At 42.9% G+C, this 26,322-nt stretch overlaps 1 protein-coding gene across 1 annotated transcript in view; it reads left to right on the top strand.

Moving 5' to 3' along the window:
* Positions 1-26,322, top strand: part of hook2 (hook microtubule-tethering protein 2) — a 39,347-nt gene that overhangs the window by 9,693 nt on the left and 3,332 nt on the right. The window contains exons 7-21 of the mRNA XM_061700309.1: positions 2,957-3,022; positions 3,116-3,196; positions 4,170-4,336; positions 4,567-4,707; positions 15,042-15,243; positions 15,383-15,493; positions 15,582-15,669; positions 17,368-17,434; positions 18,327-18,464; positions 18,992-19,079; positions 21,991-22,025; positions 22,104-22,186; positions 22,333-22,436; positions 23,483-23,590; positions 23,985-24,056. Of these exons, the coding sequence (XP_061556293.1) occupies positions 2,957-3,022; positions 3,116-3,196; positions 4,170-4,336; positions 4,567-4,707; positions 15,042-15,243; positions 15,383-15,493; positions 15,582-15,669; positions 17,368-17,434; positions 18,327-18,464; positions 18,992-19,079; positions 21,991-22,025; positions 22,104-22,186; positions 22,333-22,436; positions 23,483-23,590; positions 23,985-24,056 (1,551 nt within the window). The remainder of the gene's footprint in view (positions 1-2,956; positions 3,023-3,115; positions 3,197-4,169; positions 4,337-4,566; positions 4,708-15,041; positions 15,244-15,382; positions 15,494-15,581; positions 15,670-17,367; positions 17,435-18,326; positions 18,465-18,991; positions 19,080-21,990; positions 22,026-22,103; positions 22,187-22,332; positions 22,437-23,482; positions 23,591-23,984; positions 24,057-26,322) is intronic.

The following is a 26,322-nucleotide window of genomic DNA, read 5'->3' on the forward strand; positions in this document are numbered from 1 at the left end:
TGACTTTGTCCATGGGCCACTCAAACAACTGCTTTGCTGAATGATGTTGTTTGCCAGTGTAGCTAATGTAATCACTTTCTGCAGTCAGATTTCCGCTGTCACCACAGCTCTACTGCAATGCGTCTCCATTCAATCCACAACAAACAGAGCTTCCAAAATGTTGTCCTCGAAGTGCTTGTAACACAGCACGCTTGTCGAGACTGCTTTGCCTTTACAAAAGCAGTCGACTTTGACGCTGTAATGGGATGGGAATGGGAAAATGCATAGCAACACAGCGATGCATCTCAGGAACACGGATTAATAACATATTAAAGAGGGAGACAATGACTACTATTCAGTGTTGGTCAGATCTACCCTTGGTGTTGTATGGTGCTTGAAAATTATACTGTATGTGGTATATGTACTGGCGGCACGGTGACCGACTGGTTAGAGCCTCTGCCTCACAGTTCTAAGGACCGGGGTTCAATTCCCGGCCCAGTCTGTGTGGAGTTTGCATGTTCTCCCCGTGCCTGCGTGGGTTTTCTCCGGGCACTGCGGTTTCTTCCCACATCCCAAAAACATGCATGGTAGGTTAATTGACAACTCTAAATTGCCCGTCGGTGTGAATGTGAGTACGAATGGTTGTTTGTTTGTTTGTATGTGCCCTGCGATTGGCTGGCAACCAGTTCACGGTGTAACGCGCCTCCCGCCCGATGATAGCTGGGATAGGCTCCAGCACGCCCGCGACCCTAGTGAGGAGAAGTGGCTCAGAAAATGGATGGATGGATGGATGGATGGATGGACAATGAATGGCTTTCTTCAATATAACCAGTGTGGTCGATGACGTGACGTCACTGCCAAAGATTGCCGATTTTTGTAAAAAAAAAAAAAAAAAATGTTTTGTTTTTTTTACAACTTCGTTGCCGTTTCAATGGGCCCAACTTCAAAGATACTGGGTAAATTGCAAATACATTTTGAAAATGTTTTCTTGATGCCTTGCTGCATGAGCTTTACACTTTGCTAAATTTTCAAATGTTTCTTCACATTTGGCCTTTAAGGCGCAGTCAAAGTCCGAACCTGAATCAGATTTACATGCTGTGCACAGCATGATCTTAAAAAGGCCATTCATGCTTGAAAACCCTCCAGTGTTGCTGAAGTAATACAATTCTTCAAGGAAGAGTTAGCCAAAATATCTCCGCAGAGAGATGTGAAAGACTCATTGCCTCTTATAGAAAGCGCTTGATTTCAGTTGTTGCTGCTGAGGCTGGCCCAACCAGTTATTAGTCTTAGGGGGCCATTACTTTTTCACACATGGCCATGTAGTTTTGAGTAATTGGTTTTATCCTTAATAAATAAAATTACCATTTAAAAACTGCAATTTATGTTTACTTGGGTTATATTTCTCTGATTTTTGCATTTGCTTGATGATCTTAAACATTGAAGTGGGAAAACTATGCAAAAAGAGAAAAAAAAGGAATTTGAGAAGGGGCAAATCTTTTTTCACAGCACTGTACATTTTATGTATATTTAATAGGATCCAATACAAGAGCTATATATATATATATATATATATATATATATATATATATATATATATATATATATATATATATATATATATATATAATTCAGACTTTACAAAGCTGATAATGCTCAACTTTGATTTGGAGTACAGTAGAACCACGTTTTTTGTCATTAATCCATTCCCAAAAAATGTGTCTAAAGACGAATTGTGCGAAAACTGAATATCTCACATAGGAATTCATCTAAATCAAATTAGTCTGTTCCAGACACCCAAAATCATTAACAAAAAATTAAAGTTGGCGCCTTTGAGTTGACAGCCTGTTTCAAGAGCTCTGCAAGTTTTTCTTTGGTTTCCATTTTTCCACCCTTTTTTGTCATTTGGTGTTGATTGTGCGTCATGTGGACGTGGACTGTTTTTGGCCGAGAAATTTGTTGGAGGAAAGATGGTTTGTGCCAGCACCATTTTTGTTGAGGAGAATGGAGGCGCTGTTGGACTGTCGCCGCTTGACGGCAATGGTATGGCTACGGGGCGTTTGTTGTTTAGCTCCTTAACTGGAAGCATTTTTGCAATAAGCCCTTTTTTTGTTTTTGTTGAGCATTGAATGTTGGCGCTGTTTGACTGTCTACGATGGTACGGCTGGAAGAGCTGCAACGTGCCGGAGGAGATGTGGGGAGGGATGAGAGTCGGCGCTTAAAAGTAAACTCAAGCGAGAGAGATGCCTTATAATGGGGTCAAATATTTAAACCAATCTTTCTGTGTTACTCGTCTACGGCCGAACGTTCGGCTATAACAAGACTACAGTTGCTTGTTTACTTTCAAAATTAGTTTGGAGAAAATGTGAGTGACGTCATGCATGCTGTGATTGTGTCATATATGATCCTGGTGCCCTCATTCAGATTCAAGGAGACTTCAGTCTTTACCCTCTCTCATCTATCCCAGCTTCAAACGACGTCCAACAAGAACTAAAACTGCACCCCCTGTACTGTATGTAAAGTACCAATGCTAAGGGAAGCATGGTGTATATTAAATGAAGATTTTATTCTTTTGGTTAAGATTGTATTATTGCAGTATTGTTATTTTGTTTTGTGTACAGTGCTTTGGTACAGCTGCGGCTGTTGTGAAAGTGCTATATAAATAAGCTTGATCTGAGAATATAGTTAAACATACAGAAAACAATGTGAAATAAATGACTAATTAAATGAACATTAAACATCACTTTTACCTTTATTGAAGACTTGATAGCGTATGAAAGCCTGCGAACAGGGGAGAAGGATGAGGAGTGGTTATTGTTTGTTCCACTATAATTTTTTCACAATATTTTTGTTAGTCTGTCTATGGTGGTACAGACCTCCTCTGAACCTTAATGACAGTGTATCAAACCAAACTACTATATTTTATGTTTATGTACCAAATAAATTGAGCCTTTTGTTGACTTGGGTGGTGTGTTTGTAGCTTTTATCAAGAGAGACTTCATCTGAACCAGGAAGCCCAGAGACCTATGGAGACTTTGACTACCAGGTGAAACATCCCATCTATAAACCGTTAATTTCCTCCAAATAGCACTAGATGTTATATGTATATATTCACTTCCTGACGATTCTGTGTTTGCAGTCACGAAAGTATTATTTTCTAAGTGAGGAGGCAGGTGAAAAAGAGGATCTTCGTCAGCGTTGTCGAGACCTTGAACATCAGGTTAGTTTATATCTTGTTAAACAACATAGACATCAAGGACTGGTTTGCTGCACGGTGTTTGTTCAATGTTTGTGTGTTGGTGCTTGTTGATGTATTCTGGCCCTTATTGATTAGAGCGCCTGAGTTTGTTTTCTTTTGATTGGATGTTGTGTAACTGTGGTTTGTTTTTGCACCACTACGAAGAAGAAGCTGTATTGCTGTCAAGTGTTGCATAACATCAAGCTAAAACTGACGCCTTGCCTTTGGATGGAGCTGCAGCCAACTCAAATTTACAGTTTTCAGCCCACCTGTTTGTTTACTTGCATAGCCCACGCTTTAGGGATTAGTCACTTGTTGTTTAGAAATCGATTTTCTGTCAGTGGTCCTGTACTAAAGCATGCAATCTGTCCTTAAAGTGCAGTGTAGGTTCCAAGGATTCCAGCAGGCAAGTACCCACTCCCCCTCTTTTTTTTAATTTATTATTATTTTTTATTATTATTTTTATTTATTTTTAAATTGCATTGCTGGCTTGTTTAATTCAATAAGGCCCTACCTGCTTGTCCCAACTGCGACTTTTTTTTAAATATACTGTCCACCACGTACCTTTTCTGAGTCAAGCTAATTTTCCTCCCTACTGACCTCAGAACAGTATGCACTCCTTGCATATTTATTTGTATCCATTTGTTAACCCTAAGGCTAAAGTTAACAACTTTAACAGTGAGAGAGTTCCAGCAGCCTGGGAACATTTTATACCAGCTGACTAAGTCTTGAGGAGTACGCATGTGAAATGAGAACATAGCATGTGCACAATAAGTGGAGAGTTTATTTTCAGTGACTTGGTCATGTGCTTGTACATTTACGGTTGTTTTCACAAGATTGCCCGCCTTCCGTCTGCTTTCTCAATAATTTTCAATCCTTTTTTGATGCATATTCCTGAATGTACATCTTTTCTTTGAAATGCTTCTCACAAGTTTCTCTTTGTTTTCTTCCACAGCTGTCAGTGGCCTTGGAGGAGAAGTTGTCGCTCCAAACAGAGACTTGTTCCTTAAAGGAGAAGCTGAGCCGCTGCGACTTGCTGGACATCCCAAGCACTGCCATCACTGGCAAGAAGCTGCTACTGTTGCAGAGTCAGATGGAGCAGCTCCAAGAGGAGAACTACAGGTAAAAACGGGACATACTGTGGCAATATGCTCCTCCTTTTGTTTTATTGTAACAGTACAGATGTGTTCAGACACTCAACATGAAGATGAATGTCATGGCAATAATGTGTTTTGATGATGTCTTTGAATCCTTTAAATTTCATCATCGTCATAGTCATGCAAAAGAGGGTGCTTTTGTAAAGAAAAATCTTTTCTATGTTCATATCACTTTATCTACTTTGTACATGTCAGATTGGAGAATAGTCGGGATGACATGCATCTACGTGCGGACATGCTGGAGCGCGAATTGGCCAACGTACAGCAAAGGAACGAAGATTTGACCAGTCTAGCACAAGAAGCACAAGCCCTCAAAGACGAGATGGATATTCTGAGGTAAGGCCAGTTTTTTTCCTCTAAATCCCTTGTCGTTTAATTTCATCCTCAATATTTGTTCTACACGGTACAATTTTTGGAGTCTTAGTAAAACAACAAGACGCACTGCTTGACATGAAATTTATATATTCATTTTGTGACTGTTCAAGAGGGAGTTTGTAATTTGTTCTTAGCTATGAGGGGGAGAATTTCAGGCCCTAAACGCAGTGTCATGGCATCATTAGTAAGCATCCACCTGAGGTTGTTGTCATGGTGAGCTGAACGGTAGCTAACTTGGTTTCAGTGTTGTGGTAAGTGCAGCTGAGTAATGTTATTAACTCCACCTTACATACACTACACAAAAAGCCTTTGGGTCAGCCAATGACTGCCTGTCTTCCAACAAATTAGAAATACCTTCAAAATGTGGAGGGAGGCTTCTTTGCATGTGCATGTGTGTGCCAGCCGGGAGGAGCAATTAGCTAACTATATTGGTTGCTTTTGAGTGCTTTCATTTTAGCAATCATTGGCGCTCTCTTTCCTCATGCTAAGTTGGTGCTCTGTGTGCCACGCACCACACGGTAGCACAAATGCACATCCATTGCACATATATGTAAATGTGGCCCCTCATGGAGGAGGAGGCCGGACACACAGTCCATGCTCTGCGTTTAGGGAACGGCTAACTCCGCATTTTGGCACAAAAAATACAAATTTGTTTTTGTGTTAAATTTTTTAATGGATTGAACCAAATGCTATAAAACGCTGATTTCCTTTCCCTACCCACCAAAGAGACACAAGGTTAGTGTTTGGGATACTGTGAGAAGTTTGTAAATTTTGTCCCAATTCATTGTGATGTAAAATTTCTGCGGTGAAGTTTTAGCCCTATGTTAAACTTTTTTTTTTTTTTTTTTTTTTTTTTTTTTTTTTTTTTTTTTTTGTCATCAGCGCTTACATTGGTTTGAAGACAAAAATAAACACTATAAACCATCAGTGCAAGCAACCATTTACCTTGTTAGCTGTCTCAATGTTGGCATAGACCTATTTTATTGTTACACTCACCCAGTTGACTGAGAGTTGACTTCTGAATCTCCGTGCGGTGTAGGCTGAGCCTCTGAGCGCGTCAGACGCTACACATCGGGAAAAACTCCTTTGCACAATATACAGTGTTCCCTCGCCGCATCGCGCTTCACGTTTTGCGGCTTCAGTGCTTTGCGGGTTTTTCCAAAATATTCATTAAAAAAAAAAATATATCTATCTATATATATATAGATATATAGATAGTTAGCTAGATAGAAGGTTTCCCTGCCAAACAAAGAGATGAGGTGACTCGGAGCCTTTGTACATGCCTGTACTGTACGGGCACTCATAAAAGGCGCGTGATTGGTTCCCGGCGCGACATCGACCAATGAGAGCACGAGTGGATTTATCCCGTGAGCTGATTGGCTGTGCATCATCGCAGCCTCACCCAGCATCTTCCCTTGTTGTGTCTCGCCAGTCTCATCCACGCTGTTGTGTTCGCAATAAGTTTTTTTGTTTAACCGATATTTTTTTTTTTTATTACTTAAGCAAGCCCTTACAATGCCGCCGAAGCGCTGTGCCCCTGCGAAAGCTTCCTCCAGGGTGCCACAAGAGGAAGAAGATGATGACCATCAGCGAAAAAGTGAAACTTTTAGATTTGATCAAAGAGGGCAGAAGTTATGCATCTGTGGCACGCCATTATGGCGTGAATGAATCTACAGTGTGGTGCAGAAAGAAAGAGGAAGCAAACATCCGCAAAACTGCTTCAATAACCTTCAATAAGGAAGCGAAACGTGGTAGAGAATTGTGAAAATGGAAGCTGCATTGTCATTGTGGGTTGCTGATTGCAGGGAAAAGACAGTGAGTTTGGACACTAATATTATCAGGACAAAATTACTGTATAATGTTAATTACTGTATAAGGTTTTATAATTAAATATTTAAGTAAATACGTGTACTGTTGTCGGTGGCCGACTGGTTAGAGCGTCAGCCTCACAGTTCTGAGGACCCGGGTTCAATCCCCGGCCCCGCCTGTGTGGAGTTTGCATGTTCTCCCCGTGCCTGCGTGGGTTTTCTCCGGGCACTCCGGTTTCCTCCCACATCCCAAAAACATGCATTAATTGACAACTCTAAATTGCCCGTAGGTGTGACTGTGTGTGCGAATGGTTGTTTGTATGTGCCCTGTGATTGGCTGGCAACCAGTTCAGGGTGTACCCCGCCTCCTGCCCGATGACAGCTGGGATAGGCTCCAGCACGCCCGCGACCCTAGTGAGAAGCGGCTCAGAAAATGGATGGATGGATGGATGGACGTGTACTGTTGTCATCTTTGTCTCAAATATGTAAAGTATAAATACTGTTTACATATTTTAAACATTCTTGTACCCACATACACATCCACAAAAATTCTAAATCCTACTTCTCGGTTTTTCACTTTTCGCGGGGGGTTCTGGTTCCCATTAACCGCGAAAAACAAGGGAACACTGTACTCCTATTCCAAGTGTTGCATTGAGGGGACTGGTCGTTCATTTTAACAAAGTTAAGACACCGTTTTGTTCGCCGCCACCAGCACAAGCACCTCATCGTGCGCGTTTTTCTTCGTTGGTTTACGCCGCTTCTTCGTAGCTTTTCGCCACTTCTTCTTCGTGGCGTGCGCACATGCACCCTTGTTTCTTCACTTTCTTGTTAATTTTTACTGCCTGGTACAAATAATGGTACATTTGTTTGGACAAATGAATACAATGATGACAAGGCAAATAGCTCATAAGAGTTTAAGAGCTGACATCTAGCCATAATCCATGGTTTTCTTGATGATAATCAAGGTCCTATTTAATAATACAATGATATTCTTCATGTACAACCCCAATTCTAATGAAGTTGGGTACGTTGTGTTAAGCATAAATAAAAACAGAATACAATGATTTCCAAATCATGTTTGACCGATATTTAATTCAATACTCTATAAAGACAAGATATTTAATGTTCAAACTGATAAACTTTATTGGTTTTAGCAAATAATCATTAACTTTGGATTTTATGGCTGCAAAACATTCCAAAAAAGCTGTTACATCACCTTTTCTTTTATCAACATTCAATAAACGTTTGGGAACTGAGGACACTAATTGTTGAAGCTTTGTAGGTGGAATTCTTTCCCATTCTTGCTTGATGTACAGCTTCAGCTGGTCAACAGTCCAGGGTCTCTGTTGTCGTATTTTACACTTGAAAATGCGCCACACATTCTCAATGGGAGACAGGTCTGGACTGCAGGCAGGCCAGTCTAGTACCTGCACTCTCTTACAACAAAGCCACGCTGTTGTAACACGTGCAGAATGTGATTTGGCATTGTGTTGCTTAAATAAGCAGGGGTGTCCATGAAAAAGACGTTGCTTGGATGGCAGCATATGTTTCTCCAAAACTTTTCAGCATTAATTGTGCCTTCACAGATGTGTAAGATACCCATGCCATTGGCACTAACACAGCCCCATACCATCACAGATGCTGGCTTTTGAACTTTGCGTCCATAACACTCCGGATGGTTATTTTCCACTTTGGCCCGGAGGACACGACGTCCACAATTTCCAAAAACAATTTGAAATGTGGACTCGTCGGATCACAGAACACTTTTCCACTTTGCATCAGTCCATCTTAGAAGAGCTCGGGCCCAGAGATGCCGGCGGCGTTTCTGGGTGTTGTTGATAAATGGCTTTTGCTTTGCATAGTAGAGTTTCAAGTTGCACTTACGGATGTAGCGCCGAACTGCATTTACTGACACTGGTTTTCTGAAGTGTTCCTGAGCCCATGTGGTGCTATCCTTTACACATTGATGTCGGTTTTTAATGTAGTACCGCCTGAGGGATCGAAGGTCACAGGCATTTAATGTTGGTTTTCTGCCTTGCTGCTTATATGCAGTGATTTCTCCAGATTCTCTGAACCTTTTGATGATATTATGGACCGTAGATGATGAAAACCCGTCCTTGCAATTGTACGTTGAGAAACATTGTCCATAAACTGTTCGACTATTTTCTCACACATTTGTTCACAAAGAGGTGAACCTCACCCCATCTTTGCTTGTGAATGACTTAGCAATTCAGGGAAGCTCCTTTTGCACACAATCGTGGCAACCACCTGTTCCCAATTAGCCTGTTCACCTGTGGGATGTTGCAAACAAGTGTTTGATGAGCATTCCTCAACTTCCTCAGTCTTTTTTGCCACCTTTCCCAGCTTTTTCGGAACATCTTGCAGCCATAAAATTCTAAGTTAATGATTATTTGCTAAAAACAATGAAGTTTATCAGTTTGAACACAAATATCTTGTCTTTGTAGTGTATTCAATCAAATATAGGTCGAACATGATTTGCAAATCATTGTATTCTGTTTTTACTTATGTTTAACACAACGTCCCAACTTCATTTGAATTGGGGTTGTACTATACCTTTAGTAGTACCCATGCAGGGCATTATGTTGGGTGACTGGTTAGCACATCTGCCTCACAGTTCTGGGGACCCGGGTATGAATCCGTCCTTGCCTGTGTGGAGTTTGCATGTTCTCCCTGTGCCTGCGTGGGTTTTCTCCGGGTACTGCGGTTTCCTCCCACATTACAAAAACATGCATGGCAGGTTAATTGTAGACTCTATAATGCCCATAGGTGTGAATGTGAGTGCAAATGATTGTTTGTCTATATGTGCCCTGCAATTGGCTGGTGGTGTACCTGCCTTTCGCCCAGAGTCAGCTGAGATAGGCGCCAGCACACCCGCGACCCAAGTGAGGATCAGCTGTAAGGAAAATGGATGGTACCATGCAGGGATTAAAATGAATAATAGAACAAGGGTAAGATAATCATCTTTTAATGACTGTATACATTATACATGGACAATTTTATACACGTGCATAAACACATTTGTGTGTGTATATATTAGGCTTTACACACACGTTTTACACGATCAGGATTTTTGGGTCCGTTCACCGATCAGCGAGTTTAAAAAAAAAAAACGATAACCCATCTCCGAACCGATGTGTCTATTTAAATGACCTGTTCATTTACTGTATATACTTGTGTACTTAATTGCTCAAAAAAATATATTTACAATAAATAATGTATCCCTGTTTCTCTATTTATGCCAGTGAGGCGTAGTGACAGACAGAACAAATGAATGGTCTTATATTAGATGGCAGGAAGTAAATACTGTAATTAATGTATCCACTTGTGACATTTTTGTTTGTTGGTGTACTGTGAGATTTTTCAATTTTAAAATATGTTCCTTGGCTCCATAAAGGTTGGAAATCACTGCTCTCGTCAGATCGTGTATTCTAATCAGTCAGGTCAAACCAAAATTACATGACAGAAATAACGGGTGCTAACTTACTGTAATTAAATTACTTCACCCACACCGAAACTTTAGAGCATGATTCGACAGATCGGCGGCATGTTTACGTCCAACCGTTCATGCTACCACTAGCTTGCTAGGCTACATAAGGTTTTGTTGCCTCCTTGCGAGCCGTATCGTATTGAAAGTACGTGAACATACTTGTAGCGATTATATATCAAATAAGATCCATCATCCATCCATTTTCTACCGCTTATCCGAGGTCGGGTCGCGGGGGCAGTAGCTGAGGGACGCCCAGACTTCCTTCTCCCCAGCCACTTCATCCAGCTCTTCCGTGGGGATCCCGAGGCGTTCCCAGTCCTGCTGAAGGACGTAGTCTCTCCAGTGTGTCCTGGGTCATCCCCGGGGTCTCCTCCCGGTGGGACATGCCTCACCAGGGAGGCGTCCGGGAGGCATCCGAATCAGATGCCCCAGCCACCTCATCTGGCTCCTCTCGATGCGGGGGAGTAGAGGCTCTACTCTGAGATCCTTCCGGATGGACCCTCCTCTCCAGCACCCCTGAATAGACCTTACCAGGGAGGCTGAGGAGTGTGATCCCCCTGTAGTTAAAACACACCCTCCGGTCCCCCTTCTTAAAAAGGGGAACCACCAACCCAGTCTGCCAATCCAGAGGCACTGTCCCCGATGTCCACGCGATGTTGCAGAGGCATGTCAACCAGGACAGCCCCACAACATTCAGAGCCTTTACAAGCTCCAGGCGAATCTCAACCACCCCCGGGGCTTTGCCACCGAGGAGCTTTTTAACCACCTCTGTGACCTCAAACCCAGAGATAGGAGAGCCCGCCTCAGAAGTCCCACCGGCCAAAAAATTCCCGATAGGACTCGTTCAGCTTGACGGCATTCCTCACTGTTAATGTCCACCAACGGGTTCGGGGATTGCCGCCACGACAGGCACCGACCACCTTACGGCTACAGCTTCGGTCGCCTGCCTCAGCAATGGAGGCGTGGAACATGGTCCACTCGGACTCTATGTCCCCCGCATACCCCAGAATATGAGCAACGTTCTGTCGGAGATGGGAGTTGAAACTCCTTCTGACAGGGGATTCTGCCAGACGTTCCCAGCAGACCCTCACAATACGTTTGGGCCTGCCACGTCGGACCGGCATCTTCCCCCACCATCGGAGCCAAATCACCACCAGGTGATCAGTTGACTGCTCCCCCCCCCTCTCTTCACCCGAGTGTCCTCCCAATCACGCCCTTCCAGGTCTCACTGTCATTGCCCACATGAGCATTGAAGTCCCCCAGCAGAACGATGGAGCCAGCGGGAGCGCTCCCCAGCACTCCCTCCAAGGACTCCAAAAAGGGTGGGTACTCAGAACTGCTGTTTGGTGCATAGGCACAAACAACAGTCAGGACCCGTCACCCCACCCGAAGGCGGAGGGAGGCTAAGATCTCGTCCACCGGGGTGAACTCCAACGTACAGGCGCCAAGCCGGGGGGCAATAAGTATACCCACACCTGCTCGGCGCCTCTCACCATGGGCAACTCCAGAGTGGAAGAGAGTCCAACCCCTCTCGAGAGGACTGGTACCAGAGCCCAAGCTGTGTGTGGAGGCAAGTCCGACTATATCGAGTCGGAATTTTATCGACCTCACACACCAACTCGGGCTCCTTCCCTGCCAGAGAGGTGACATTCCACGTCCCTAGAGCCAGCTTCTGTAGCCGGGGATCGGATCGCCAAGGTCCCTGTCTTCGGCCACCGCCCAGCTCACACTCCACCTGACCCCAATGGCCCCTCCCACAGGTGGTGAGCCCATGGGAAGGGGAACCCACGTAACCCTTTCGGGCTTTGCCCGGCCGGGTCCCATGGATACAGGCCCGGCCACCAGGCGCTCGCCTTCGAGCCCCACCACCAGGCCTTGCTCCAGAGTGGTGACCCGCGTCCCGGCAAGGGAAAACCAAGTCCATCGTTTGTCGTCATCATAAGGAGTCTTTGAGTCGTGCTTTGTCTGGTCCCTCACCTAGGACCTGTTTGTCATGTGTGACCCTGGCATAAAGCCCCAGAAAACTTAGCTCCTCGGATCATTGGGATACACAAACCCCTCCACCACGATAAGGTGACAGCTCCAGGAAGGGGGATCCCGGAGACCAGCGGCCGAAATGAGTTTCCTCCGCAGGGTGTCCAGGCTCTCCTTTAGAGAGAGGGTGAGAAGCTCGGGAGGGGCTCAGAGTAGAGCCGCTGCTCCTCCGCATTGAGAGGAGCCAGATGAGGTGGCTCGAGCATCTGTTTAGGATGCCTACCAGATGCCTCCCTGGTGAGGTGTTCCGGGCACGTCCCACCGGGAGGAGACCCCGGGGACGCCTCAGGACACGCTGGAGAGCATATGTCTCTCGGTTTGCCTGGAAACGCAAACGGTGTTCCGTTCGGAAGAGCTGGAGGAAGTGGCTGTGGAGAGGGAAGTCTGGGCTTCCCTGGTGAAACTACTGCCCCCGCGACCCGACCTTGGATAAGCGGAAGACTATATATATATATAGATATATAGATATAGATATATATATATAGATATATATATAGATATATATATATCGATATCTATAGATAGAGAGAGAGGTATTTAGTCAGCCACCAATTGTGCAAGTTCTCCCACTTAAAAAGATGAGAGAGGCCTGTAATTTTCACCATGCTTTAGGGCTGTTTTTCTGCAAACGGACCACTACGACTGATCCGTGTAAAGGAAAGAATGAATGGGGCCATGCATCGTGAGATTTTGAGTGAAAACCTCCTTCCATCAGGAAGGGCATTGAATATGAAACTTGGCTGGGTCTTTCAGCTTGACAATGATCCCAAACACACCGCCCGGGCAACAAAGGAGTGGCTTCGTTAGAAGCATTTCAAGGTCCTAGAGTGGCCTAGCCAGTCTCCAGATCTCCACCCCATAGAAAATCTTTGGAGGGAGCTGAGCTTTTTGGCCTTAATTCTAAGCGGTACGTGTAGAGTAAACCAGGCACTGCTCATCACTTGTCCAATACAGTCCCAACAGTGAAGCCTAGTGGTGGCAGCATCATGCTGTGGGGGTGTTTTTCAGCCGCAGGGACAGGACGACTGGTTGCAATCGAAGGAAAGATGAATGCGACCAAGTACAGGGATATCCTGGACGAAAACCTTCTCCAGACTGGGCCGAAGGTTCACCTTCAAAAAAGACAATGACCCTTAGCACACAGCTAAAATACCGAAGGAATGGCTTCAGAACAACTCCATTACTGTTTTTTAATGGCCCAGCCAGAGCCCTGACTGAAACCCAATTGAGCATCTCTGGGGAGACCTGAAGATGGCTTTCCACGAACTTTCACCATCCAACCTGACAGAACTGGAGAGGATCTGCGAGGAGGAATTGCAAAGGATCCCCAAATCCAAGTGTGAAAAGCTTGTTGCATCATTCCCAAAAAGACTCGTGGCTGTATTAGCTCAAACGGGTGCCGAAAGGCGAAGCTCTCGATTTACCGGTCGATCTAAGTTCCTACCCTCACCTATGGTCACGAGCTGTTGGTCGTGACCGAAAGAACGAGATCACGGATACAAGCGGCCGAAATGAGTTTCCTCCGCAGGGTGTCCGGGCTCTCCCTTAGAGAGAGGGTGAGAAGCTCTGTTATCCGGGAGGATCTCAGAGTAGAGCCGTTGCTCCTTCACATTGAGAGGAGCCAGATGAGGTGGCTGGGGCATCTGATTCGGATGCCTACCAGACGCCTCCCCGGTGAAGTGTTCCGGGCACGTCCCACCGGGAGGAGACCCCAGGGACGACCCAGGACACGCTGGCTGGACTGTGAACGCCTCGGGATCCCCCCGGAAGAGATGGATGAAGTGGGTGGGGAAAGGGAAGTCTGGGCATCCCTACTAAAGCTACTGCCCCCGCGAGCCGACCTCGGATAAGCAGTAGAAGATGGATGGATGGGTGCTTCTACTAAATACTGAGCAAAGGGTCTGAATACTTATGGCTGTGTCATATTTCAGTTTTTCTTTTTTAATAAAGCTGCAAAAATGTCAACATTTTTTTTCAGTTAATATGGGATGCTGCGTGTTCATTAATGAGGAAAAAAATAACTTAAATGATTTTAGCAAATGGCTGCAATATAGCGACTGAAAAATTGAAGGGTGTCTGAATACTTTCCGTACCCACTGTGTGTGTGTGTGTGTGTGTGTGTGTGTGTGTGTGTAATACATATATGCTAATAATTTTGAAAATGACCTAAGAATGAGCTAAATGCTTTATTACATTTTCAAGATTATCATATTATCCTCTTATTATTCCCAATTAATTAAAAAAATAAAGTATTTGCATTGTCAGTTTTCATTCCACTGCTTTTACTGATGTTTTAGATTTTTGCCGTGGTATCGTTTTGGTATCGGTATTTTAGGCAAGTAAAGTATCAAAGTCAGAATTTGGGTATCGTGGCAACACTAGTACACACCACACCTCTATTTGAGTTCCGCAAAAAACGTTGTCCCTTTGTTCTATGTCTCTATCTTTGTGTTTGGCGCTGAGGGTGAATGTGAGCATGGGCACAGTGATAGTCCCAAATGTGCTTCTTCCATGGAAAGCAGGCTATAGAGACTGGCCTTGCTATCCAAGCAGCATGTTCAATTATTCAGTATTACAACTAAATATGTATCATATTTGAATTTATTTTTTAATAGTTTGTATACTTTTTAACCCGCAAGTATTTTGACGTCTGAGATGGCGTATCAAAACACAGTTGAATGTGGGAATACATGCGAATGCTTAAAACTCCATTATCATCTTCCACTCACAGAAACAACTCCCACACTGCCCACACACAGACGTCCATTCACCTCCTCACTCTGACATCTGTGTTGATAAAAGACATTTCATGCATTGATGCTGCTTTGCGTCAGAGCGTTTCCATCGTCGAGGAACCAATCAGGAACGATCACACATTTATCCCTGCTGAGGAACATATCCCGAGGGATGTCTTGTCCTTATCTGCTGCCCCTCCTGCCCCACAGGCACTCATCCAACCGGGTGAACCAGCTCGAAACTTTGGTGGAGACTTACAAGAGGAAGCTGGAAGATCTGGGTGACCTGCGCAGACAAGTGCGCCTCCTGGAGGAGCGCAACACTGTGTACATGCAGCGCACCTGCGAGCTGGAGGAGGAGCTCCGCAGGGCCAACGTCTTTCGTACTCAGCTGGACAACTACAAGAAACAGGCAAGCTGTGGAGGAGGCAGAGCCATACCTTTTCTGTGTTGACATCAAAGTGATATGAAACACAGTCTGCTCTGTGCTCGTGCTTTGAGAACCTTGTAGTTCTTGTCAATGCGCCATTACTATGCCCTCTGACATGCAGGCTCACGAGCTTCAGACAAAGCACCAGGCCGAGGCCACGAAAGCTGAGAAGTGGCAGTTTGAGTATACGAACCTTTATGACAAATATGATGCACTCCAGAAAGAGAGAGAAGTGAGTTGTTAACACAAAAAAATGGTTCTACATCAACATTAATAGAGAGAATCTCTGTTGGCCAAACTCGAGAAATGTTTGTTTTTAGCGTCTGATGTCTGAGAGGGACACACTTCGTGAGACAAATGATGAGCTGAGGTGTGCGCAAGTCCAACAGAAGTGTCTCGGTGGTGCAGGTAAGCTTAATATTGCTGCAATCGAATCACGTTCAATGCTGAATAAATGCATTACCATAAATAGCAACGTGAAAATACATCCATTCATCCATTTGCTGAGCCGCTTCTCCTCACTAGGGTCGCGGGCGTGCTGGAGCCTATCCCAGCTATCATTGGGCAGGAGGCGGGGTACACCCTGAACTGGTTGCCAGCCAATCGCGGGGCACATACAAACAAACAACCATTCGCACTCACGTTCACACCTATGGGCAATTTAAAGTATCAAATTCATGCATGTTTTTGGGATGTGGGAGGAAACCGTAGTGCCCGGAGAAAACCCACGCAGGCACGGGAAGAACATGCAAACTCCACACAGTCGGGGCCGGGGATTGAACCCCGGTCCTCAGAACTGTGACGCTGACGCTCTAACCAGTCGTCCACCGTGCCGGCCACAGGGCACATACAAACAAACAACCATTCGCACTCACATTCACACCTACGGGCAATTTAGAGTTGTCAATTAAACTACCATGCATATTTTTGGGATGTGGGAGGAAACCGGAGTGCCCGAAGAAAGCCCACACAGCCACGGGGATAACATCCAAACTCCACACAGGCGGGGCCGGGGTTTGAACCCTGGTCCTCAGAACTGTGAGGCAGACGCTCTAACCAGTCGCCCACCGTGCCACTTGTGAAAATACAGCAGATCCTAAAAAAATATCCAGCGGAACCTCGATAAAACGGACCCCGATATAACTGATATTGTATATAACGGGCCATCGAGACTGAACGATGTGTCCAAAAATAGTTTCCATTTGTCACTTAAACTGCCGTTGAGAAAGTCTGTTAGTTCCAGAATAGGCCGCTGTTGTTTCCTGGCGCTGTGGCGCAATGCAGGCAGAGACTGGGACTGACGTTTTTCCGGGTAACAGATATACGTTATGACTCGATCTAACTCCAAAAGACGTGCCTATGTGGCGGCCATGTTGAATGTGGGCCATTGACGTGGCGGTCATGTCCTGATGGTTATATGTATTGTGCTGTAGAGCAGGTGAAGAGAGAGTGAGAGCGGTATGGCAGCAGTGTTAACTGAGAAATACAAAACACAGGTGTCTGCAGTCTGGAACATGCTATTTTGGTACAATAAACATTTTTTGTCAAGCCGTTCGTCTTTGGCAGCAGATCTGGAACTAGGAAACACACTAATTCCTTGCGACTTATGAAAGCGACTCGCTTATGATGAGAACTGTACATCAACGATGTCACAATGACCAAGCACACTGGTGTGGTGAGTTTGGATGAAATGTGAAACTTTCAAAACATTTTCCACCTTGTTTATAATTATTTACAATAACTGGGCATTCTAGGCCACGAAGAAAACCTTCAAAATAGTTTTCTACTTTACAGTTATATGGGTGCATATGGCCTCAAAAAAAAGTGCTTCAATGTAATGGACAATTGGCTTTATCAGACAACCCCCCGCCCCTATTAATCCATTCTATGGAGGTTCCACTGTACATTAATTTAAATCATGTGCACTATAATTGTCATTGGTGCAACATTATAGATTAAGGATTTTCATGTAATGTAGTTTTTGGAGCGCCATGCAATGCCAGCTGTTTGAATAAACATACAGAAGTGAGCCTTTTATTTCATTTTTATTTTGTTTTTTTTAAGTAAAACTGCTAAGGTTTCATCTGAAAGCTAATCTCTCCACAGGAGGCTTGTGTGACAATGAGGCCACAGTAGGAAACCTCGCTGCAGAGATGATGCCCACTGAGCTTAAGTACGTATTGATGTTGATGTGCAAAGGGGGTGTGTGGGTCTCAGGGTGTAGGTTGTAGAGAAGTCCCATTTTGCCATAACTGATGAGATTTTACTTTACTATTCTGACAAATATGCACTGGTCGCACTATATTCGTTTTCTTTAATGGGACACAAACTATTCCGACCTGCTAGTTTGACCGTAGTTTCATTTTTAGCTTTTGGATGCAACTCGTGGCTTGATGTAGCCCCATATTGACAAGCATCGTCAAATATTTTTGTCATATTTGTTAAGAGTCATTATGACTTCATAGTAACACATGATAAATATGATCTGTAAAATATTCATTTGTCGTGCACATGTGGACACACTCATTGCAACCACAACCCCACGGCTTCACAAAAAATTAAACTTCAAACCTAACATTCTGTGTTAGAGTAACACTCAATTACAAATAAGGTGCTTTTGTGGGGTAGCAAGGTAACAGGTCAGTGCGAAGTGCACATGCATGTCAACAAAGACACTACAATAAGTACAGTATTACATTTTATGCTTTGAACACATTGCTTTTACAAATAGCTTTGTGGTTGTGTGTTTTAAAAAGTTGAACTGTGTTTAAAACTACAAAGAAAAGTTAGTTTTTTTTAATATGGTCTCTGTTGTGGCTTTTCACCTGTTGCAGGTGTGCAACATATCCCCCACCATATGGGGGAGTCACTGTACTTTTTTTTTAGTTGTAAATTGTTTCTTTGCGTGTTTGCATATCTAGAAAATCTCTTGGTAAATTGTATGCTGAGGTGTTTTTTCCCTCAGTGTAGCAGGAGTACAGATTCGTGCTGGATTAGAAAAAACAAACAAACCACCACTTCATTCACCTCCTTCTCCCATTGTCTCGTCGTCATGTTGATTCCAGGGAGACAGTGGTGCGCTTACAGAGTGAAAACAAGATGCTGTGTGTCCAGGAGGAAACCTACAGGCAGAAAGTAGTGGAGGTGCAGGCTGAGCTAGAGGGGGCTCAGCGGAGCAAGAATGCTCTTGAAACCCAAAAAAGGTAGGTGACAGCCTGCCTTCGACCTACGTAGCAAGAATGAATAAGCTCCTTCCCACCCCGTGTCGCCATATTTTGTGTTCCTTGACATTAAGATGGGTGTTTGGCGGATGGTAGGAGTGATATCGGCCTAAATGTCAACTCACCCTCTGGACTGTGTGCTCAACTGAGCTGTGTGGGCTGGACAGAAGGACAGACAGCAGAAAGCCAGATTGTCTCTTGTCTGTGTGCGTGTGTATAAGAGTGTGTATATATGCCTGCGGACATGTGGACATGTGGGTGGACTGAGTGTGTGCGTGTGCAGCCAGGCAACACCAGGCCCAGGGTGTGGGAAGCATTTTCAGTAACAGGAGGAGAGGAGTGGAGGGAGCATGCTCAGTAGAGCGCAGCGCCGCATGGCCTGGCAGCACACAGATGCACAAGGATCCACACTTCTCTCTACTTATCTTCCTCCCACATGTTTAACTTTTGATTCATCACTCCTTCTCTACTCGCTCCTCAACAATACTGCCATTGTTCTTTCCCTTCAGGCTGCAACAGCAGCAGATCGCAGAGCTGCGTTCTCAGATTGAGGGGCTTCAGAAAGCACTTCAAGAGCAGGACAACAAGACTGAGGATGTGAGTGCTTGTATTTCCTCCTTCTACTTGAATCACTTGCTATTTCTCTCACATTGACGAGATATACACACACACAAATCAGCTACACTAGTGGAACTTGGTAACCCTTTATTGTTCAGGGAAACATATTTGGGTGTTCAAAATGGAGCACACGAATTTCAATATATACCTGGTCATTCTAAACTACAATCTGTGATCATAAGGATAATAATAGAAACATGCTCTTAAAAGTTGTATCATAGATTTCATAGTTGAAGCATTTTTTTTGAATAGATGAAATTATTATTATTATTTTAAAACTATCAATCCAGTTTTCCCCTAAAATGGGGGCCAAGCCCTGCCTCAAATAGCGAGAATCTTCGAGTAATCAACACACACTCACCCCAAAAACATTAATAATTCCCTGTAGATGCCGCAAGATAGTGTCAAAGCACTACATGATACTTCTCCACTCACTTCAAGGTAGTTTCTTAGTACCAAGGTGGCGCCAAAGCAATACTTTGACGAGAACAGCGAATAACAGAATCCCCCCAGAAATCTGTGTATTCAGTTGTGGGGGAACACTGGATAATCATCATCATAAAATAATTGTAGAAAAAAACGTTTGCCCAAAGATTTTCTAGGGTTTCAGTATACTGATCAACAGAGCCCTACCTCGAATAGCGATAATCTGCGAATAATTGAAGCCCACCTCCTAAAAGTGACTTGTAGTTGCATATATGTGCCATAAGAAGGTATCAAAGCACTTAAAAAAGAGAGGATCATAAAGTATCACGCTTACACGCTAGCACAAACTGACATGACATCACACATGGGCAAGCCAATATGCGCACTAGCACTTTACACAAATGGTAGGAAGTTGTTAAATTCACGTTTTGGCATTTACACATTATAAGACAGTGGTGTGAAAAATTATTTGCCCCTTTCTGATTTGTTATTTTTTTTAACATTTCCATCCATCCATTTTCCGTACCGTTTTTCCTCACGAGGGTGTGCTGGAGCCCATCCCAGCTATCTTTGGGCGAGAGGCGGGGTACACCCTGAACTGATTGCCAGGCAATCGCAGGGCACATATTAACAAACAACAATTCACACTCGCATTCACACCTACGGACAATTTGGAGTCTTCAATTAACCTACCATGCATGTATTTGGAATGTGTGAGGAAACCGGAGTACCCTGAGAAAACCCACGCAGATGTGCTAGCCAGTCATCCACCGTGCTGGCTTTTTGGGGGATATTTGTTTCCCATCATGAAACAAATTTAAATATTAGTCAGCGACAACACAGGTAAACACAAAATGCAGTTTTATATGGTTTTTATTATTGAGAGAGAGAAAAATCCAAACCTACATGGCCCTGAGTGGAAAAAAACATAACTGTGTTTTAACTTACCAGAGTTCAATTTCTCTAGCCACACCCAGGCCTGATACTGCTACACCTGTTCTCAATAAAGAAATCACCTAAATAGGACCTGCCTGACAAAGTGAAGTAGACCAAAACATCCTCAAAAGCTAAACATCATGCCAAGCCCTTAAGAATTTCAGGGGAAAATTAGAAAGTAATTGAGATCTATCAGTGTGGAAAAGTTATAAAACCATTTCTAAAGCTTTGGGACTACAGCGAACCACAGTGAAAGCCATTATCCACAAATGGCGAAAACATAGAACAGTAGTGAACCTTCCCAGGAGTGGCCGGCCAACCAGAATTACCCCAAGAACTCAGCCAAGAGGTAACAAAAGCCCCCACAATGACATCCAAAGAACTGCAGGCCTCACTTGTCACAGTTGAGGTCAGTGATCACAACTCCTCCATAAAACAGACTGGGCAAAAATGGCCTGCATGGCAGAGTTTTAAGACATCTTGATGATCCCCAAGACCTTTGGGGGACAAGACAAAAGTTTAACTCTTTGGAAGGTTTGTGCCATTGCATCTGGTGTAAAAAAAAATAATAATAATAATTCTCTCCTGTAATAATAAAAACCTTCATTTAAAAACTGCATTTAGTGTTTACTTGTGTTATCTTTGACTAATACTTAAATTTATTTTATGATGAGAAACATTCAAGTGTGACAAATTAAGAAATCAGGAAGGGAGAAAACACTTTTTCACACCACTGTAAATGTAAGGGAATAGAGGCAAATTGTAACGGGAAAGTAGGCTAGTACTAGTAGCTGCTTTAGGAGAGAAGCAGAAACATACTTTCAGTTTCACTTTTGACTTTGCACAAGGTGCATTCACGAACCGCCAACAAAATAGGACATCGCAAATGCAGGAAAAAAACACTATGAATGTGTTAAATCGAACAACACCACCACCAAGATAGATGGTGCCAAAGTAAGCACAAAAACAGTGAAAATACATTTTTTTTCAGTGTATAACAGAGGATAAGTTCCACAAAAAATTTTGCCAATTTCAAACTGAGTGTACTGGGGTTCACTGTACTTATTTAACAAACTTGTTCATTAAAGAGAAATAAATCAACTGAACAAGAAGTACTAGTAAATTTTATTTTCTGTTTTAAGCACTAACATTTAATTGAGCACTTAAAGCATGAGAAAAAATATTTTTTTGCTTGATGAGAATTGCTGTATTTGTTTTACTTTGACACATTGTGTGTGGGAATTGAAGCTTTGTTTGCTGATTCACCGTTAACGCCTGCCCTTCTCCTGTCTGTGTCTTGTCTACCCGCCTGCCCCACTGAACGACCGTGCCAAAATCAGGCCATCGTAAGTACGGCCCACCCTCTGTCCAAATGGCCTATGATTTAAGCTCTTTGACAGTTTGACTTTTAACAGCTTTTACTTTGTGTTTGTGTGTGTTTGTGTATGTCTGCATGTGTAGTGTGTCCCTTTAACAGCGTGAGGATGTTTTAGACTTTAATGTATTTTCCTTTTTTTTCCATATATAGTCTTCCTTATTGAAGAAGAAGCTGGAAGAGCATTTGTAAGTGCTCCTGTTTGACTTCAATAATGTGTTTATGTTTTAATGTCCAAACAAGATTCACATAACACGTCATTCCAGGGAGAAGCTCCATGAAGCTCACACTGATCTCCAAAAGAAAAGAGAAGTCATTGATGACCTAGAGCCCAAGGTGGACAGCAGCAGTTGAGTGTTTTCCCAGAAGTGTTCCATTCTTGAACTGCTTTAGCTTGAGATGACACTAATACAGGAATGTTTTTTTTTTTTTTTTTTTTTTTTTAGTTTTTTTATTTATTTATTTATTTTTAATAAAAATACCCATGTCTTTCAGTGGTAAAGAAGATAGATGAACTCCAGGAGATCCTGCGGAAGAAGGATGAGGACATGAAACAGATGGAGGAGCGATATAAGCGCTATGTGGAGAAGGCAAGAACGGTCAGTCTCTTTTACAGTGGAACCCCGGCTGACAAACAGTTTGCTTTAAAAAGAACATTTTCGAATAAAGAAATTACCTCGGTTCCCAAGCAGTCTTGGCTCCATGCGTCACACATTGCAGGTATCTTTGTTTTTGTTTTTTATTTTTAGCTCTAAATAGCCCTTAGTATGGCTCCAAATAACCTAAAAACTACTAGCTGTAGTATTATTATCAAGTTCGTATCGTAATCGTATTACTCTTTGGAGAGAGGGGGAAAAAAATAAGGAATTAATAACTAAACATGAGAAGAGTGCTAATTTTTATGATCTTACTATGCAGTTTGGTTTGGCAATATCTACCATCTGTACTATTGTGATGATGATAAGAATAAATAAAATTAATGTAGCGCCTTCCTTAACAAACAAAGACACTTAACATAGGTGCACACAAACAGAGACAAGTAAAAACATCCCTCCATGGAAGGCTCAAGAAGGAGGCACCGCCCCCAGCTCGCAAGTATTAACCGTACCGAGAGAGCTGAAAGTCTGCCCGGGTTCCACTACGCTACGAGGGCTCGCTCATGATCATGTCAGCAAGGCTTCATGGTGTAATGTTTCCCTGTGAATCCCCCTTCACTTTCTTGCATTTTAACATGTCGTCTTTCAGTCTTTGTGACTGCACAGCCTTGTTTACTATGGATACGGGTAACCCAAAATGGCCGCTATATCCCACAACGCAATGCGGTTCCCAAAGCATATAGTACGGTATGCGTAAAGGCTAAGAGGTTGCATAGTGATTAGCAAGTGAACACTGTTATTTCTTCATAATAAAGTGTGTTTTCTATTCTTGGTTGTACTGTATTTTTAACTACAGACCAATTAAAAACAAGGGAAACTACTTCCTTCTGGGGCTGGAACAGATTAATTGCATTTCCTTTCATTTCAGTGGGAAACGTTACCTCGGTTCATGAACGAACAGTCACCGCATGAATTAGATTCGTGAGCCGATTTTTGTTATAAGGTTTTTATAACTGTGCTTCATTGCTTCACTGATGCTTTGTGTGTAGGTGGTAAAGACGCTCGATCCAAAGCAACAGCCATTGACTGTCGCTCCTGACATTCAGGCCTTGAAGAACCAGCTGACAGAGAGAGAGAGAAAAATCCATCACCTGGAGGTATGGAGTTTTATACAACGGAACCTAAATTAAAAGTAATCATTTTCTGGATGCTGGTTGACCTCTGTTTGGATTGTGGACCAAGCTTTCCTATCGAGAATAATGGAAACAGTTCCAGTGCCATTAAACAATTTTGAATGGTGCAGTTTATTTTGTGACAATACAAAATGTAATAGTCTTACTGCTTTGAATGTTAGTCAGCTTAAGCAGGGTACACTTATACCAGCAATCAGGCCGAATTTGAGTATTAACTTTCGAGGCGTATAGTTCCAAAATATTTTGGTTGTATTCCATACTGAACAACCTCACCTAACTATTGGAGTTCCACTGTACAAATCAAGTTTTGTAGTTGTTCACACGTCACTAATGTGTGGTGATCTGTTCCTGTGCGCAGCGTGATTATGAGAAGAGCCGGTCCAGACATGACCAGGAAGAGAAACTCATCATTAGCGCTTGGTACAACATGGTAAGAAGTACTCTCAATCTTCTCACGTATTCTCTGTACTTGTAACATGAGTACAGAAAGCAGTTTGACCATTTATTCTATATGCATCTTAAGGTCCATATACTAGTACACTCTGTCCTAACTATTTGGACAACTTTGGCATACGTTACTAATGAGACAAAACTGCACTAGTCGATATCTGCATGCTATCTCTATTCTTAGTGAAGCGCTGGATGTTAACTAAAGCAAAGCAAATGTATTTATAAAGCGCATTTCATACACAAGGTAACTCATGATTACATGATTAAAAGCATTTAAAACAAATTTTTAAAAACAGCTTATAAACATTTAAAACAAAGAGGGATAAAAATACAATTAAAATGGCATACGGTCAAGAAATATTTAAAAGTGGAAATCCTCTAAAAAGCATGGGGGAAAAAAAAGAAGTTTTTAACCTGGACTTAAAAACATGCACACTTGGGGCTGACGTCACTTCTGTTGGCAACTTATTCCATTTGTGTGCAGCATAATAGCTAAATGCTGCTTCCCCATGGTTGCTTTGGACTCTGTGCTCCACTATTTGACCTGAGTCTGTCGATCTTAGAGCCCTACTGGGTTTATATTCCATTAGCATTTAATTAATGTATTCAGTGATTTATAGACCAGTCGCACTTTAAAATCTATTCTAAAGCTGACACGAAGCCAATGTAAAGACTTTAGAATTGGAGTAATATGCTCTGACCTCTCTGTTCTGGTCAGAACCTGAGCTGCAGCATTCTGAATGAGCTGCATCTGTTTAATGCTATTTTTAGGGCGTCCAGTCAGAAGACCATTACAACAGTCAAGTCGACTTGAGATAAAAGCATAAATGAGCTTCTCCTGGTCTGCTTGACACATTCAAATAGTAGAATTGTATTTCACTTGTAGTACTAGTAGCATGTAGTTGTCCACAAGTGCAGTTTTGCCTCACTAGTAACATGTAGAGTTGGAGAAACAAGTATGTAAACAGTTTGGAATTTCTTAAATTTCCGCATAAATTGGTCATAAAATATGGTCTGATCTTCATATACACGTAAATCACAAGAATAAATACAACCCCAATTCCAATGAAGTTGGGACGTTGTGTTAAACATTAAAAACAGAATACAATGATTTGCAAATCATGTTCAACCTATATTAAATTCAACACACTACAAAGACAAGATATTTAATGTTCAAACTGATAAACTGTATTGTTTTTAGCAAATAATCATTAACTTGGAATTTTATGGCTGCAACACGTTCCAAAAAAGCTGGGACAGGGTCATGTTTACCACGGTGTTACATCACCTTTTCTTTTAACATTCAATAAAGATTTGGGAACTGAGGACACTAATTGTTGAAGCTTTGTAAGTGGAATTCTTTCCCATTCTTGCTTGATGTACAGCTTCAGCTGTTCAACAGTCCGGGGTCTCCGTTGTTGTATTTTACGCTTCATAATGCGCCACACATTTTCAAGGGGAGACGGGTCTGGACTACAGGCAGGCCAGTCTAGTACCCGCACTCTTTTACTACGAAGCCACGATGTTGTAACACGTGCAGAATGTGGGTTGGCTTTGTCTTGCTGAAATAAGCAGGGGCGTCCATGAAAAGAACGTTGCTTGGATGGCAGCATATGTTTCTCCAAAACCTGTATGTACCTTTCAGCATTAATGGTGCCTTCACAGATGTATAAGTTAGAGTTTCAAGTTGCACTTACGGCTATAGCGCCGAACTGTATTTACTGACATTGGTTTTATGAAGTGTTCCTGAGCCCACGTGGTGATATCCTTTACACATTGATGTCAGTTTTTGATGCAGTGCCGCCTGAGGGATCGAAGGTCACGGGCATGCAATGATGGTGTTCTGCCTTGCCGCTTACATGCAGTGATTTCTCCAGATTCTCTAAACCTTTTGATGATATTATGGACCGTAGATGATGATAATCCCTAAATTTCTTGCAATTGTACGTTGAGGAACATTGTCCTTAAACTGTTTGACTATTTTCTCACACATTTGTTAACAAAGCGGTGAACCTCGCCCATCTTTGCTTGTCAATGACTGAGCCATTCAGGGAAGCTCCTTTTTTTCCCCAATCAGGCACCCACCTGTTCCCAATTAGCCTGTTCCAAACAGGTGTTTGATGAGCATTCCTCAACTTTCTCAGTCCTTTTTGCCACCTGTCCCATCTTTTTGTAACGTGTTGCAGCCATAAAATTCTAAGTTAATGATTATTTGCTAAAAAACAAGTTTATCAGTTTGAACATTA

This window comes from Phycodurus eques, chromosome 16 (genome assembly GCF_024500275.1).
Source record: "Phycodurus eques isolate BA_2022a chromosome 16, UOR_Pequ_1.1, whole genome shotgun sequence".
Lineage (NCBI taxonomy): Eukaryota > Metazoa > Chordata > Actinopteri > Syngnathiformes > Syngnathidae > Phycodurus > Phycodurus eques.